The 14,446-nt window shown below is 40.6% G+C and overlaps 1 protein-coding gene across 2 annotated transcripts in view; it reads left to right on the top strand.

Moving 5' to 3' along the window:
* Positions 1 to 14,446, top strand: part of CSMD1 (CUB and Sushi multiple domains 1) — a 2,022,422-nt gene that overhangs the window by 974,581 nt on the left and 1,033,395 nt on the right. For both annotated transcript variants that reach the window (XM_043557450.1, XM_043557440.1), the window contains exon 4: positions 3,057 to 3,251. In XM_043557450.1, the coding sequence (XP_043413385.1) occupies positions 3,057 to 3,251 (195 nt within the window). The remainder of the gene's footprint in view (positions 1 to 3,056; positions 3,252 to 14,446) is intronic.

The raw sequence follows: 14,446 nt of genomic DNA, 5'->3' as shown, positions 1-14,446 counted from the left end.
ATGAAGGCACGTTTTTGGTAGATTAACAGAGCTAATAAGAGAGCAAAAGAAGAGTCTTAAATCCCATTCTCTTTCCGTTCCATTTTGGTGTTGGTTGAAAACAAGGCTGTGCAAATAATACGTGTTGGGTGAACGTTTTCTGAATTTGAATGCAATTGTCAAGATGTTAAAATAAAGACAAATCTGTAGACAGGAACAAAAAAGGAGATGTCTAAGGTGCCTGGGAACAGTTGACAGAAGGGGAGGCAGAGATGCCCATCTCTGCACAGGGCTTTGATGGGCATGAACGGCACCATAGTCACTGCTCTCCCTGGAAGCCTGACCCCCGCACCTGAGGAAGATCCCTTACATCTTCCGTGCTATTTGAGATGTGATGTGCATTCTCGGCATGATACATCGTCCACCTACTGCGATTTTTTTCCTTTGGCAGTCAATACTTTTTAACATCTGCATTGTATCCTATTAAATATAGCTCTCTTAGCTTGATGATCTAGAATGGCCAAAATTATTTCCTTCCTGAATTTCATCATTTGTCTGTTTCCAACTGTTCCATTAGACTCTGTTAAAAGTTTTAAGGCATGGATGTTTTCTTTTCAGAAGTCTGCTTGTGGAGATCCTTATTTTCAGGAATGATTTTTCTTTTTGTTTCTCTTAAGCATTTCAAAGTCCATGCAATTATACACTTCCCAGCAATTATCAGTGCACAGTCAAGTTTTACATAAGGCATTTCACATTTCTTTAAATGTAGTAAATGGGTATCACACAGATAATACAGAATGATGTTTGTTCATGCAGCAGCCACATCGTGTGATCTCTTTCCTATTGTACTTTGGTTACTGTGGTCTTTCTGTACAAAAGTCAATTATGTTATCTGCGCAAAAGCTAATCGTTAAAAATGATTTCTTGCTGTTTTTAATAGACAAATGGATAGAAAAGTTGTACAGGCCACATTCAACTTTCAGAATGGCTTATTTGTCTTTTCCAGTTCTGAAAGCAGCCACGTGTAAAAGCTGATGTTAAAATTTTTTGACAGATTTACACTGATAATTCTTGCCTTCGGGGAGACCATTTTCTGGACACAATCTAAAGTGAATATGCATCTTCTAATAAGTCTTAGCACTTAATGAACATAATAAAGGCCCTTGAAAAAATGGCAAGGAAGGATTTGTTAATTCTGAATATTCTTGGACAAGGAAGGAAAACACCAAAAGCATTCATATGTACATAGTTCCCCCACCCCTACCTCTCTCTCTCCATTGATGGTAGAAATTCAGCCCTGCCTTGCCTGTCTCTGGCTGTCAGATCCCTAGCTTCTGTCGGAGGGCAGGCATCCTGAGTTTTGAACTGAAATCATTTCTACCTTAGAAAAGCCAGAGACAGTTAAATTCCAAACAGTCTTTTTAAAGAACATTTTAAAAATACCCCTTGACTTAGCGATAGTGAATGTGGAATTAAATACAGACTTTCTTTTTTATAAAAGACAACAAAGAATATTGTGGATCATAGTGAACTATTTTCTTTTTTTTTCCAGCGTTTATTTATTTTTGGGACAGAGAGAGACAGAGCATGAACAGGGGAGGGGCAGAGAGAGAGGGAGACACAGAATCGGAAACAGGCTCCAGGCTCTGAGCCATCAGCCCAGAGCCTGACGCGGGGCTCGAACTCACAGACCGCGAGATCATGACCTGGCTGAAGTCGGATGCTTAACCGACTGCGCCACCCAGGCGCCTCATAGTGAACTATTTTCTCTTGTGTTAAAGAGGTTTCTGTAGACTGGTTTCACAAACTATTTTTTAAAAACTAGAACTGAGAACCCTTTGACTATGTAGGCAGTGATTTCGTAAACATGTCAATATTAAATATCCAAGTGGTAGTGGTTGTTTTCCAAGTGTTTCTCTAAGCTTATTTTATACACATTTAAGTAATTTTGTAATAGAAATAATTTTGGAAATCACTTAAATTTCCTCTCCATTCACTGGGAAAGTTTTATTTCTCCATTTTTCAACCAAAGAAAACAGAGTATATTGCAATATTTATACATATATACCAAAATACACTTCCAATGTCTGTGTTAAAAAAAGAAGGATAGACACATAAAATAATCAAATTTGTTTATTGGAAATGTTTTTTGGAACTCATTTCTTTTTTAAGTGATAGTCTCCTTGGTTTATTTCACTACATCATGATAGCTCTGACTTACTGATCAGATGCGAAATTTAAACCAGACCATAACCAACAGTCATCAACTTCACCCATGTAACCTAATAGTGAATCACCTAGGTTGGAAATTATGTTCAGAGTATGGAATGGTCTCCTATCGATGAGGTTTCAAGGCAGTTGAATTCTCAGGCAGAGTATCCTATCCACATAAAAAGCGAGCAGGTCAAGAAAGAACGGAATCGAGGCTTTCTTACTGACAAGCAAATGAATATAATACTTGATTTGTCAACACTGATGGCTAAAACTTCGTTGTGAATCAGACACTATAAATGCATGAACCTAACAGATAAGTTGGAATATACAAGTGGTGCATTTTTTAGCCTACCAGATTCACGAATGAAATCTTCCATTTATTCTTTAATTCAGTGACTTATCCATAAAATGTCAACTAACGTCAATTAGTGATGTGTATTTGGTTGTGCTGGTCCTAAAGGAGTGAAGATAAATATGGCATGAATATTCATCCATGCTGTATTTCGGATAGCTGTCCATATCCTACCGTGTTATCTATCTGCCAACTCCGTGAGACTGGAGAATCTCATAATTAGAAAAATAATGTAGACATCGTCTACAACACTGTACGCAGAACTGTATTTCTGCGTCTTCTCAAACTGCATTTATTTATACCTTTAAAATACTCTTATAAAGGGTTAAATGGCAGACGTTATTAAAAAAAAGAATACATTTTCTCTATTTTTTCAGGGAAGGTGAAGATGGTTTTGCATTAGCTTTGCTAATCTGAATAGTTCAAATGCAGTGCAGGCTTTGGGCAATAAGTTGATCTCACCAGAAAAATCTCTCACTTTTCTGCCTTTCTCCTATTTCTCTTTTAATAGTTTTACCCAGCCATACATGTGGAAATCCCGGGGAGATACTGAAAGGAGTTCTCCACGGCACAAGATTCAACATAGGAGACAAAATCCGGTACAGCTGTCTCTCTGGCTATATCTTGGAAGGCCATGCGATTCTGACCTGCATCGTCAGCCCTGGGAATGGTGCTTCCTGGGACTTTCCAGCTCCATTTTGCAGGGGTACGTACCATATGACCACATGTGTCGTGAACCCAGACTAAGGCTTTGGTACCGATGGAATAAGTGTCCAGTAGACAAAAAAGAATTCGCGTCCTGCTGGGTCTTACCATGCCAGCTTATTCTGTTCCTAGAAGTCAATGTTACATGTAACCCAGGAAGCCATCACTGGGCTCTGTAAAGCTGATAAGAAATTTACATGTGTTCCTTGGGGCGCCTGGGTGGCAGTCGGTTAAGCGTCCGACTTCAGCTCAGGTCACGATCTCGCGGTCCGGGAGTTCGAGCCCCGCGTCGGGCTCTGGGCTGATGGCTCAGAGCCTGGAGCCTGTTTCCGATTCTGTGTCTCCCTCTCTCTCTGCCCCTCCCCCATTCATGCTCTGTCTCTCTCTGTCCCAAAAATAAATAAACATTGAAAAAAAAATTTTTTTTTAAAAAGAAATTTACATGTGTTCCTTAAACATCCGAATTTTTCTTCGTTCTGTTTCTCACATTCTATGGCTTTCTGCATAATGTTATCACTTGCTGTCATAGCATGCTAAGATTTACCGTGCACATTGATGTCCTTCTTGATTGGACGGCTCCTTTTTTACATTTTGTTCTCATTAAAAATGACAGGCACCGCTTGATAATTAAATTATACCTTTTAAAGACTTTTTGAACACTCTTAGACCTTTCAAATAAGTTGATCATGAAGGAACACATTCTATCCAAATGTTCAGCAGCATGATTTGGGGGCAAGGTTAGAATTACTTTCCTGACGCCCTGCAATTTTTAACCTTTTCCATAACACTACTTTACTGATCCATTAACTTTAGGAAAGAGCCTACTGTCACTCTCAAGTTCTGACTTTCCCGAGAAAAACTCATCACAGGGTTTCAAAAATAGAAGCGTGGCCAACATTTATTACGGCCTTGATGTGAGGCCAGAAAACGTGCTGAGCGCTGTACTTGGATCATACCATTTAATGCTCAAAACAGCCATGGGAACGGTAAGCGCAGACGCTCATTTAACAGATGAAGAAACAGAATTTTTGTTTTCAAAAGGTTCCAGGGACAGTTTGCATGTGACGTCTGAAGATTCACCCAAGTCTGGCTTCTAATCCGTGCTCTCCGGCATGAGTCCAAATTCACAGCATCGGCTACAAGTCGCGTAGGGCAGCATTCAGTTATCATCGGAATGCTTATAGTTTCGCCTCTGCTATTTAATGAACGCTTTCTTTAAAAATTAAAAAAAATGTTAATGTTTATTTATTTTTCAGACAGAGCGAGACAGAGCATGAACGGGGGAGGGTCACAGAGAGAGGGAGACACAGAATCCGAAGCAGGCTTCAGGCTCTGAGCTGTCAGCACAGAGCCCAACACGGGGCTCGAACTCACAGAGCGTGAGATCGTGACCTGAGCCAAAGTCAGAAGCTCAACCGATTGAGCCAGACAGGCGCCACTCTTTAAAAAAATTTGTTTCTGTTAAATATTGTGGTCTCCTAAGATCTCCCTGATGCCAATTACGGGATGATGGCATATTGCTGCCACAGTTACCTCACTCCTGCTGGGAGCTAGTACCTACCGATGGCTTATGATGGACCAGGCATGACTTTCCACGTTTCATCGTCTCAAATAGGTATTTTATTAAAGACTCATTTTGCGGCTGAGGCGTCCGAGGTTAAGGAATGTGACTTGCTCAAGGTGTTCTAGCTTGTAGTTGATGGTGTTCAGGTTTAGCATGTTCAAATTCTTCCTCTTCCCTAGAGAAAATCCCACCAGGAAAGTTATCTGTTCCAAGTGTCTGTTTTTCCTCTGGACATGCTTATTTCAATGTGTGTTTCTGAAGTCTGTTGTCTCTCTTACTCCCTCTTTCTTCTTAGGGCTGTTATTTTCCATCTTGTCAAAAGAGCGACATACTCAAAATCCAGACCTTTGTCCCATTTCCCTTGTTTTTTCACCAGTTCTCCTCAACTAATGGATCCCATTTAAGGATACCACTTGGATCTCCTGAATATACGCTTTCTTCCTTGTCCCCACCATTGTTCCCATCCACTCTGGAGAAACACTGGAGCTACTCCAGCTTTGTTCTGTTATTCCCCGTATGCCAGCTTTTTCCTTTCTCACTGTCTTTTGCTAACCTCTGTTCCCTGTCCTGCTACACTGTTCCAGTTAGCTTTCTTGTTTTCTTTTCACTCAGACCCACTTCAAGTTGGCTAAATGAGCTCCATGCACAGAATCTCAGCCTCCATCAGACGTTCCACTCACTACTCCTTCTTTCCAAGAAACACATCTTCCTCACCCCTTTCTCTCTCAGCCAGACCCCGTCAGTGATTCCAGAGGAATGGAGAGCCAACTCTTCAAGATGGCTGCCAACGTGCCTCATGATAACCCCGGCTTAACTGGACTGTAAATGCCATCTGTCCGTGTTCTCAGACACAGACTTAAAGCGTTTCTCCCCACACGTGATGTTGTGTCAGGGCTGACTGGTGCTGGCTTTTCTCAAAGCCACTGACTGTATCATCTCTTTTGCTCTGCATTCCTCATACCATGGCTGGGGGGTGGGGGGAGCAGTTTGTGCCACAGAAATTGGGAAACCCTAAAAACCAGGGTGGTTTTCCCAAAGAATTCCTTCCCGACATACCACTCCATGCTTAATTCCACAATTTTACTCTTTTGTCCTGCTATGTTTATCTCCCCTATGGCCATAAATCTACAAAGTTTTCGAGTTCACACTCACGTCCAAATTTCTGTCATTCCTTACAATGCAGCCTCTTTTGAGATTGCTTTTTAAAAAAGTCCTTTTGTCTGTAGCATTTATTTTGTTGCTAGTTTATATCCGAACATAATGTCTTAACATTTTTTCTTGAACTCCTCTAGCCTCTAGTCATACAAACGTCATAACTATATCCTTGATTCCTCTCTACCTTAAAATTTAGCATAGTCTACAGCTATTTCCCCTCACCACTCTAACTGTTTCTCCCATTCAAGAACTTAATAGAGGTATAGAAACATGTTGAGAAGCAAATAATTAATATTTGTTTGGAAATGCAAAAATAAATATTAGCAGTTGCCGTGACAGCTTGTTTCTTGCCCACACTCCCCCAAGGAGTTTTCTTCTTAACTGAAGGGTCCTTACTAATTCCACAATTATAAGCCTTTTTAAAGTCAAATTTAATATAACTGTAAGCTCATAACCATTCTTATTCTGTCGCCAATTTATTAAATTCCACCAATATTAAGATGCTTTTATCAGGATAAATATTTTTTCTCCTCTATTACAGATTATTGCATTTTGCTTACATTTTGCTTTTCCCAGTGCTCGGGCTAGTAGCATTTCAAAGGGCATTAAATTAGATATAATTATTTTATGAAACAAGTTTGAAGGCTGCATCACAGTTTGTCATTGAATTGGATAACTGAATCATAAGGAAAAAGAAATCAATGATCTAATTTTTATAAATGTGTAGATGTAGCATATCTAGGAGAGACATAAATGAATTTCAGGAAAGTGGGTTTAGATAATTTATAAAAATTAAATGAGTATATTTTCTGCTTCCCCAACATTCTAGTTATTTAGTTCTGGGAATTGCTGGAGGATTGATAGCGATGCTAACGGTAACACCACTGTGATCCCATTACAATGACTTTTCGCTGGTGTTGAAAAATGTATATAGAACTCCAAGTGGCAGCCTTTAACCTGAACAATGGCACTTAAAGGTGTGTATCATTTCTAGAGTCACGTGATACTTTTTAAGTAAAAATGATAGAATCATCTATTTAATAAAATCAATACATCATAAAATGGGAGGCCAGCCAGCTCTTCCTCTGAATGGGAGCCCAGCATCAAACTGACTTCTCCTCAGGATGAGACTTCAGATATTGTTCTTCTGGAGCTATCATAGATCAGTCTTCTTCATTTATCCTAGAGTTTTCAACTTAATGTCTAGATCTTCTTTAATTCTATTTCATTATTGCCTGTTGCTCCTGGAATCTTTGCAAAGATTTGCTGTTCCTGTGTGTTCAGCTACGGTGGGCATTTAGAGGAGAAATATAAAAGGGAACTCAGAGATCCAATAACAGATGCTCTCAGCTCAGGATTGGAGTGCCTTCTCAATTTGATTTCGGCTTCCCCTACTGTTTTATTAAATAAAATAGACTATAACATGAGGGGCCAGGTTATATGACAAATTACTTAGGTCCCCAGGACCCTGGAGGGCCACAGAGTATGAAATCCAAAAGAGGAGGGATTCTTCTTGAATGCAAACTGAACGACCAGCAGTTGTCTCCAGATTTATGGCATGATCATACAAGAAGGTAGAAAGGAAGGAGGTAAGGAGCTGCATTCAGAAAATGCTCCTTCTTAAGAAACAATGATCTGATCCGAAGAACCCTCAGGTAGAAGTGATCCTTATGTCATGTGAGTCCAGAATGAGGTGGGTAAGTCACTCCTTTCCCACCTCTCTTTAGACCCTGCAACTCTCTGACTCTGGACTTCATTTTTTAAGTATCAGTGTGAACTTACACCAGCTGCCTAAATCTAGGAATCCAACCACAAAGGGAATATGTAGACATAAGGGACATTTGGGGACATGAGCTCTGGCTGGGCCTGGAAGAGATTAGGATAGTTTGTGCAAAGCATAAACTATAGGACAGTTGCATCAGGCATATGCTATTTGAAATAAGCCAGCTCCAAGCAAACACTAGTCCACTCCAGCCAGAGATGCATTGTCTTGCTTCCCCAAACATCAGCTCTGATGCGCCCTAATGCTTCCAATGACAGAACACTTTGTATTTGCAAAGCGCTTCACAAAATACTTCTTAACATTGCAGAGCAGAGATCCCTAGAAGTCATAGCTCTGGACATTCCCAATCACAAGCTGTCCTAAATAACGTTGTTTGTTTGTTTGTTTGTTTGTTTGTTTGTTTTATAGTCTGCACTTCATAGGTTAGCCTCTATTTTGTGCACAACTCCTGTGAACTGCTACAGAAAAGCATTTAAAGATCATAGTTGTAGGGTCACCTCAGTGGCTCAGTCAATTAAGCAGCCGACTCGTGATTTCAGTTCAGGTTATGATTTCACCATTTGTGACTTCAAGCCCTCCATTGGGCTCTGCACCAACAGCATGGCACCTGCTGGGGATATATTCTCTCTCTCTCTTTCTCCCTCTCCTTCTCTCTTTCTCTCAAAAAGTAAATAAAATAAACTTGAAAAAACTCTCCAAAAAGTCATAGTTATACAGTTTCAATTTGTAAAGATGCCGAAGTCCATAAATTCATGAACCTGTTTGTATCTCTAATCACCTTGAATGCAGGCAGGGAAAGCAATATTTTTCTTGTAATAAAGGTAAGGACGTTTTAAATGGTGCTGACACAGGTTGTAAATTTATGACTTAGACATGAGAACAAGACAGTTGATATATCATCCTGCTTTTACTAAAATTTAATATAAGTGGCCTGTGCACATAATTTTTTTTAAAAAAGCAATAGTATGGGGGCGCCTGGGTGGCGCAGTCGGTTAAGCGTCCGACTTCAGCCAGGTCCCGATCTCGCGGTCCGTGAGTTCGAGCCCCGCGTCGGGCTCTGGGCTGATGGCTCGGAGCCTGGAGCCTGTTTCCGACTCTGTGTCTCCCTCTCTCTCTGCCCCTCCCCCGTTCATGCTCTGTCTCTCTCTGTCCCAAAAATAAATAAACGTTGAAAAAAAAAATGTTTTTTTTAAATAAAAAAGCAATAGTAAAGGGATCGCTGTGAAAACAAACAGCCCATCGAAACTACCATACTTTTGAGCCACAGATATTCTGATACCATTTAACTGTTTTTTGTTATCATTATAGCTTCTTATACGGTTCTTAATCAGTTCTATTGTTTAAATTTTATTATTTTTAACTCACATGTTGCTTTGCGTATGAACATGCTCCTATTACTTCCATCTACTGTGTCTTGTTTATCCCAATTTTAGATTTATGTATATTATCTTTAAAAAATTAAATAATACAGGGGCACTGGGTGGTTCAGTCGGTTGAGCGTCCGACTTCAGCTCAGGTCATGATCTTACCGTTCATGGGTTCGAGCCCCACGTTGGGCTCTGTGCTAACAGTTCAGAGCCTGCAGCCTGCTTCAGATTCTGTGTGTCCCTCTCTCTCTACCCCTCCCTCGCTCGCACTCTGCACTCTCTCTCTTTCTAAAATAAACATTAGAAATCAAAAAATAAATACATAAATAATACACAGTATACCTTTTTTTCCCCCTCCCTCCCAAAGGCACAGGCAAGGCTTTACTGGGACTACAGCTTGAGCTAAAGAGAGAGAGCTAACACACAGCAGCTTGGCTGGCCCCTCCAAATACTGCAGGGGAGGAGCTTATGTAGGGAGAGTTCCAGCTCCCACCCAACAGGTTAAAGAGGGAAGGGGGAGGAGGTGCTTCATCCTGAATGGCTGGAAGGGCCTCGTCCTGATTGGTTGACGGTAGCAGGCAACTGGGGCAGCTCATTGGCGCTCTTTGGAGCCTGGCTTTTTTTGGCTCAGGTGTAAGCCCGCATCTCAAGAGCATCCTGGTTCTGGCTTTGGGCTGGCTGTCCACCCCCGTTTGCGAGCTGGTAGAGGCTCAGATCCAGCATCCTCAGTCCCACCAAGTCCTCTCTGTCTTAGGGTCCCTTCGTGGTCACTGCAATCTGTTCCCAGAGTTGGTTTCTGAGGTGCAAAAAATGATAGAAACAGGGTCAGACCCAGAAGTCAAAGACCACGTGAGGCTTTATGGGGGTTATGGGAGACACAGCATTGACAGAGAATAATTAGGCTGGCCTCCCTCTTTCTGGTGTATCTTCTAATCATTTCCTCCTTCTGTATTCTCTGGGCTGTAATAGAACTTTTGCAATATCAAAGTTGTTAACATTTATATTTTATGTTATAATCTTAATTAAGTCCTTCTTAATTTGTCTAAAGGCTGAAAAGCAATAAACAACATTCATATTATTATAACTGTGTAAATATTTTTCTCCACATAAGTATTATGTCTGTAATTAGACTGCCTCCTCTGAAATCCAATATCTCACTCCCTGTGCCACTCAGAGTTCAGATGAGTTCTTTCTCAGCCTCAATTATTCATAATAATGCCATAATTACTTCTGTTTCACATTTGGACCAAGGCTATCTCGTATAGCTTGTTTAGTTAATGTCATATCAGCAGGCTTAAACACAAATATTGTGTGCTCATGTTAAACCCCAAATGATTGTTTCTGACTGGCGGTTGGTTCTGATACTGGTGGTAATTTGCAGACTTCTGTATCTGACTTTCGGTTTCCAGCCTTGTCTCCATCCATTTGGCAGAGGGAGGACAGTGCTGGAGTCTGTGTGAGCAGGTCCCTGCATGTGCCTTGAGTTGATTAGACACAGCCATTCTGTTCATACTTAATTGGAAGGGAAGCTAGGAATCGGATCAGCTATAAAGTTGGGAAGAAGGAAAAAACAGATTCAGTAAATGGCTGGCTCCTTCATGTGATGACTGCCTTCCATTGGTCCTAAAATTTTTAATTATCTTTTCTTTCCCTTGCGGATTAATAAAACTTAAGTTGTGTCACTATAATCCACATGTCTTCTACTTTACGCTTCTTCTGGTTGTTACTAGGAACAAACTTTGTTCTTCATTCTGAAGGTCACGGACTTTCTCTTAAACTCAACTGCTTCTTGTTCCACATACAACTGTTCCTGAAGTGTCTAGTTGCTACTGTCCCCAGAATCCTGGACTTCCATCGCTCTGTCAGTAGCTCCGTTGCCTTCATTTCCCCAACCCCATTCTCCCCTCTCCCTGTACTGTCCCTCAAGAGGGCTCTACACTGGCTCCTAGGGCTGTTCTTCACTACCCCACTCTTTCCTAATCCAGGGTCTTCCTTTCTCCTTGTTTCACCCCAAATAAGCTTTCTAAAACTGTTTCTTCTGAGGAAAATCCCTTAAGCTTCAGTGTGCCCACAAATGTCCTTTTATGCATCCACATGGATGGATATTATAGCTGAGTATAAAATTGTATGTGGAAAACATCTCTTCCCAGAATCGTTAAAGCATTGTTTCATTATTTTAAGCATATTATTGGCTTATGCTGAAATATATTTTTTTTTCTCTCTGTCCACACATATGCACATGCAAACACACACACACACACACACACACACATACACACACACAAGTAGGTGAGTGGCTTTTGAAGTTTGTGACTGAAAAGTTTGTCTCGAGCTAAAAAAAAAATAATTTTTCCAGGCATATGTCAATAGGGAAAATGGAGAGGTTTCTAAGAAAGGAAACACAAGTGAAACATCTTTTGAAGGAAGATACTATTTTCATAATTCATCATCTTCTCAGGGAGAAGAATAATGCACATGGTGTGGGGAAATGCCACAGATGCACCTGTTTGAGGTGAGCTTGGTTGTAGCCCCAGGCATCCTCACCATGTGTGAGGGAGCTGGCAGGGGCCATGATAATCACCCCCCAGGCAGGGCTTAAGGGGTCATTCAGCTGCCACCTGCCTAATAATAGCCAATTTCTCAGGATTTAGAACAGTGTTTTCCACTAGATATATGATGCAACCCAGAAGCCTGAGCCCACCATGTAATTAAAAGTTCCTAATAACTACACTGATAAAGTAAAAAGAAACAGGTAAAATTAATAATACATTTTCTTAACCCAACTTAGTCCAAAGATGACCATTTGAACACATAATCAATATAAAATATGAATGAAGTAGTTTGCATTTTTCCATACAATTCTTCAGAACCTGGTGTGCACTTTACGGGTACAACATACCTTGGTGTGAAACAGCCACGTTCCAAGTTCTCATTCACCTCTTAGGCTAGGGGCTACTATTTCAAATGGCTTAGATTTCACAGGCAGAGGAATTTTAGTATTCTTTGTCCCTTCCACACCAATTGTTAATGCATGTGGAGTTCTGGCACTAAGTGGGTTTCATTTTCACTTATGATGTCGATTCAATATATAGATGTAGGTTTATGATAAGGACTCATAAGAAAATGGGTCTGAGTATACTCTGTCATAGACTGATTGGAATTCTTCCTTCAACTTCTCAGCCATTTTGCTGAAACAGATTTGAGCTGAATGGTATCGGAAAGTGGAGTCTATTTTTAAAATTAGTTTAGGCAAGAGATAAGAGTGAGCTGGCTCTTGATTAATCCAAAAAGATTTCTCAAAAGGAATCTCATTTCAGACACTGACTTACTTTTGGAACGAATGACACTGGGGTCTGAGGATTGAAGGGTATGGGGAACTTTGAAGAATGGGCAAGGTGACTAGTCGGGTAAGCAAAGAATTGGAAGCTCTTTGGTGCATGTACAACTCAAAAAGTATGCAAGAAAAAAAAGACACATTCTAGGGAGGGCAAGAACTAGATTTAATTCCGGGGCCTAGCACCCATGATCTATGTTGCTGGAAGCATATTACATGCCTTTCTTAGAGTTCTTCTCCACCTGTGAGCTATTATATGTACTACAGTGAGATGTTCACAAAGACAGAGCACTGTAGGTGAGGTTGAACCCAGCAGCTTAGCTCCAGAGGCCACTTACCCAATCTCTACACAGAAGTATATATAGGAAATGCCAATTATTTTGAAAAAATGTATTAGTATGAGGGTTAAATGCAATGACATATGCTAAGCACCTTACAAAGTGTTTAGCACATAAATGTTTATAGGCTCTGCAGTGTTTGCTTCCTGGGTGCAAATCCACTCACCATTTGTGTGCTGTGACTTCGGCCAAACTTTCTTTATCTCTCTGCTCTGAATCTCCTTCTCTGTGTAATATACCTATTTCACATGCCTGTTGTAAAGATTAAGTGAGAGAATCCAGGTGAAAAGCTTAGCAAAGGGGTGCCTGGGGGGCTCAGTTGGTTGAACAACCAACTTCGGCTCAGGTCATGATCTCGCGGTTTGTGGGTTCAAGCTCCACGTCGGGCTCTGTGTTGACAGCTCGGAGCCTGACGCCTGCTTTGGATTCTGTGTCCCCCCCCCCTCTGTCTACCCCTCCCCTGCTCACGCTCTGTGTCTCTCTGTCTCTCAATAATAAGTAAACGTTAAAAAAAATTAAAAAAAAAAAAGCTTAGCAAAGACCTGGCATAGTGAAATTCTGTAAATTCTAATTATTATAATTACCGATCCTATTTCCGCACCCCCCCCACCCCGCTTCCCGTCTTGAAAATAACTTCAGATTTTGGAACAAAGTGAATGAAGCCCATGGCAAACAATCTAAAGTAAATTCATGTGAACTCCAGGATCTCAGTGCTTAAAGGGTTTTTAATGCATCGTTGATATTCTTTGGAATATATTTTTTTAATCTCTCAGGCTGATTTAATGAGAGAAAATGAATGAACAGAGACTCAGATGAAGAGGAAATTAAGTAGCTGCTGAAGGCTTAGTCGATGTAGAAACAGGTCATTATATTTTACTTGTCACTGTCAGAATGCAATGACAAGACCAATGTTACACATACACCATGCCCGTTGATACACAAATGCATATGCCTGGCATGACAGTGTAGAATATATAGATTTAACAATAGTCCAGGTGTAGATCCTTTCTAGATTCTTTTTTCTGAAGGGAATGATCAATCAAATTCAAAGTATCTGAATAAGGAGCAAATAGAGTAGCATTTGTTATCCAATGATAGATAGTTTGGTCACTAAAATTGCAAAGCTTAAGAAAAAGATATGATAGTGGTGAAACCACTATCAATTACCAGATGACAAGACCTGTTTATGTGCCTTATATATATTCTTGTATTTAATATTCAAGATCACTGTTCAAGTTCTATGTTACCACTGGTCTTGTTTTTTACAGTCTCAGTCACCAAGGCAAGACGTGACTTTTCTGAGGTCACACGGCGGTTAACTGGGAGAGGCAGAATCTGAACCCAGGCATTTTATGCCATTTGCCCCTATGATGCCGTGCCCATTCCCTTCCAGTTTACAAGAGAAATAAACGTCTTTAAAATAATCTCAGTTATCATCTGGAAACAAATATTTGAATTTAAATTGAACAAGCATTTCTTCTTGAGAACTGTGTGCCTGAGCCCTGAAAAATGGAAGGGCCAGGGAGAACATGGCTTGTCTGGAGATGGGCTATCAGGACTGTTAACAGGTCAGTTGATTTCCCCCCTGTAGAGACGACAGGGGGCACATTCAGTGCTCTCCTCTTATTCCTCCTCCTACGTGCAGGACAGAAAGG

This window comes from Prionailurus bengalensis, chromosome B1 (assembly GCF_016509475.1).
Source record: "Prionailurus bengalensis isolate Pbe53 chromosome B1, Fcat_Pben_1.1_paternal_pri, whole genome shotgun sequence".
NCBI classification, from domain to species: domain Eukaryota; kingdom Metazoa; phylum Chordata; class Mammalia; order Carnivora; family Felidae; genus Prionailurus; species Prionailurus bengalensis.
Note: the sequence above shows the minus strand (reverse complement) of the source record. Positions and strands in the feature narration are given on the sequence as shown.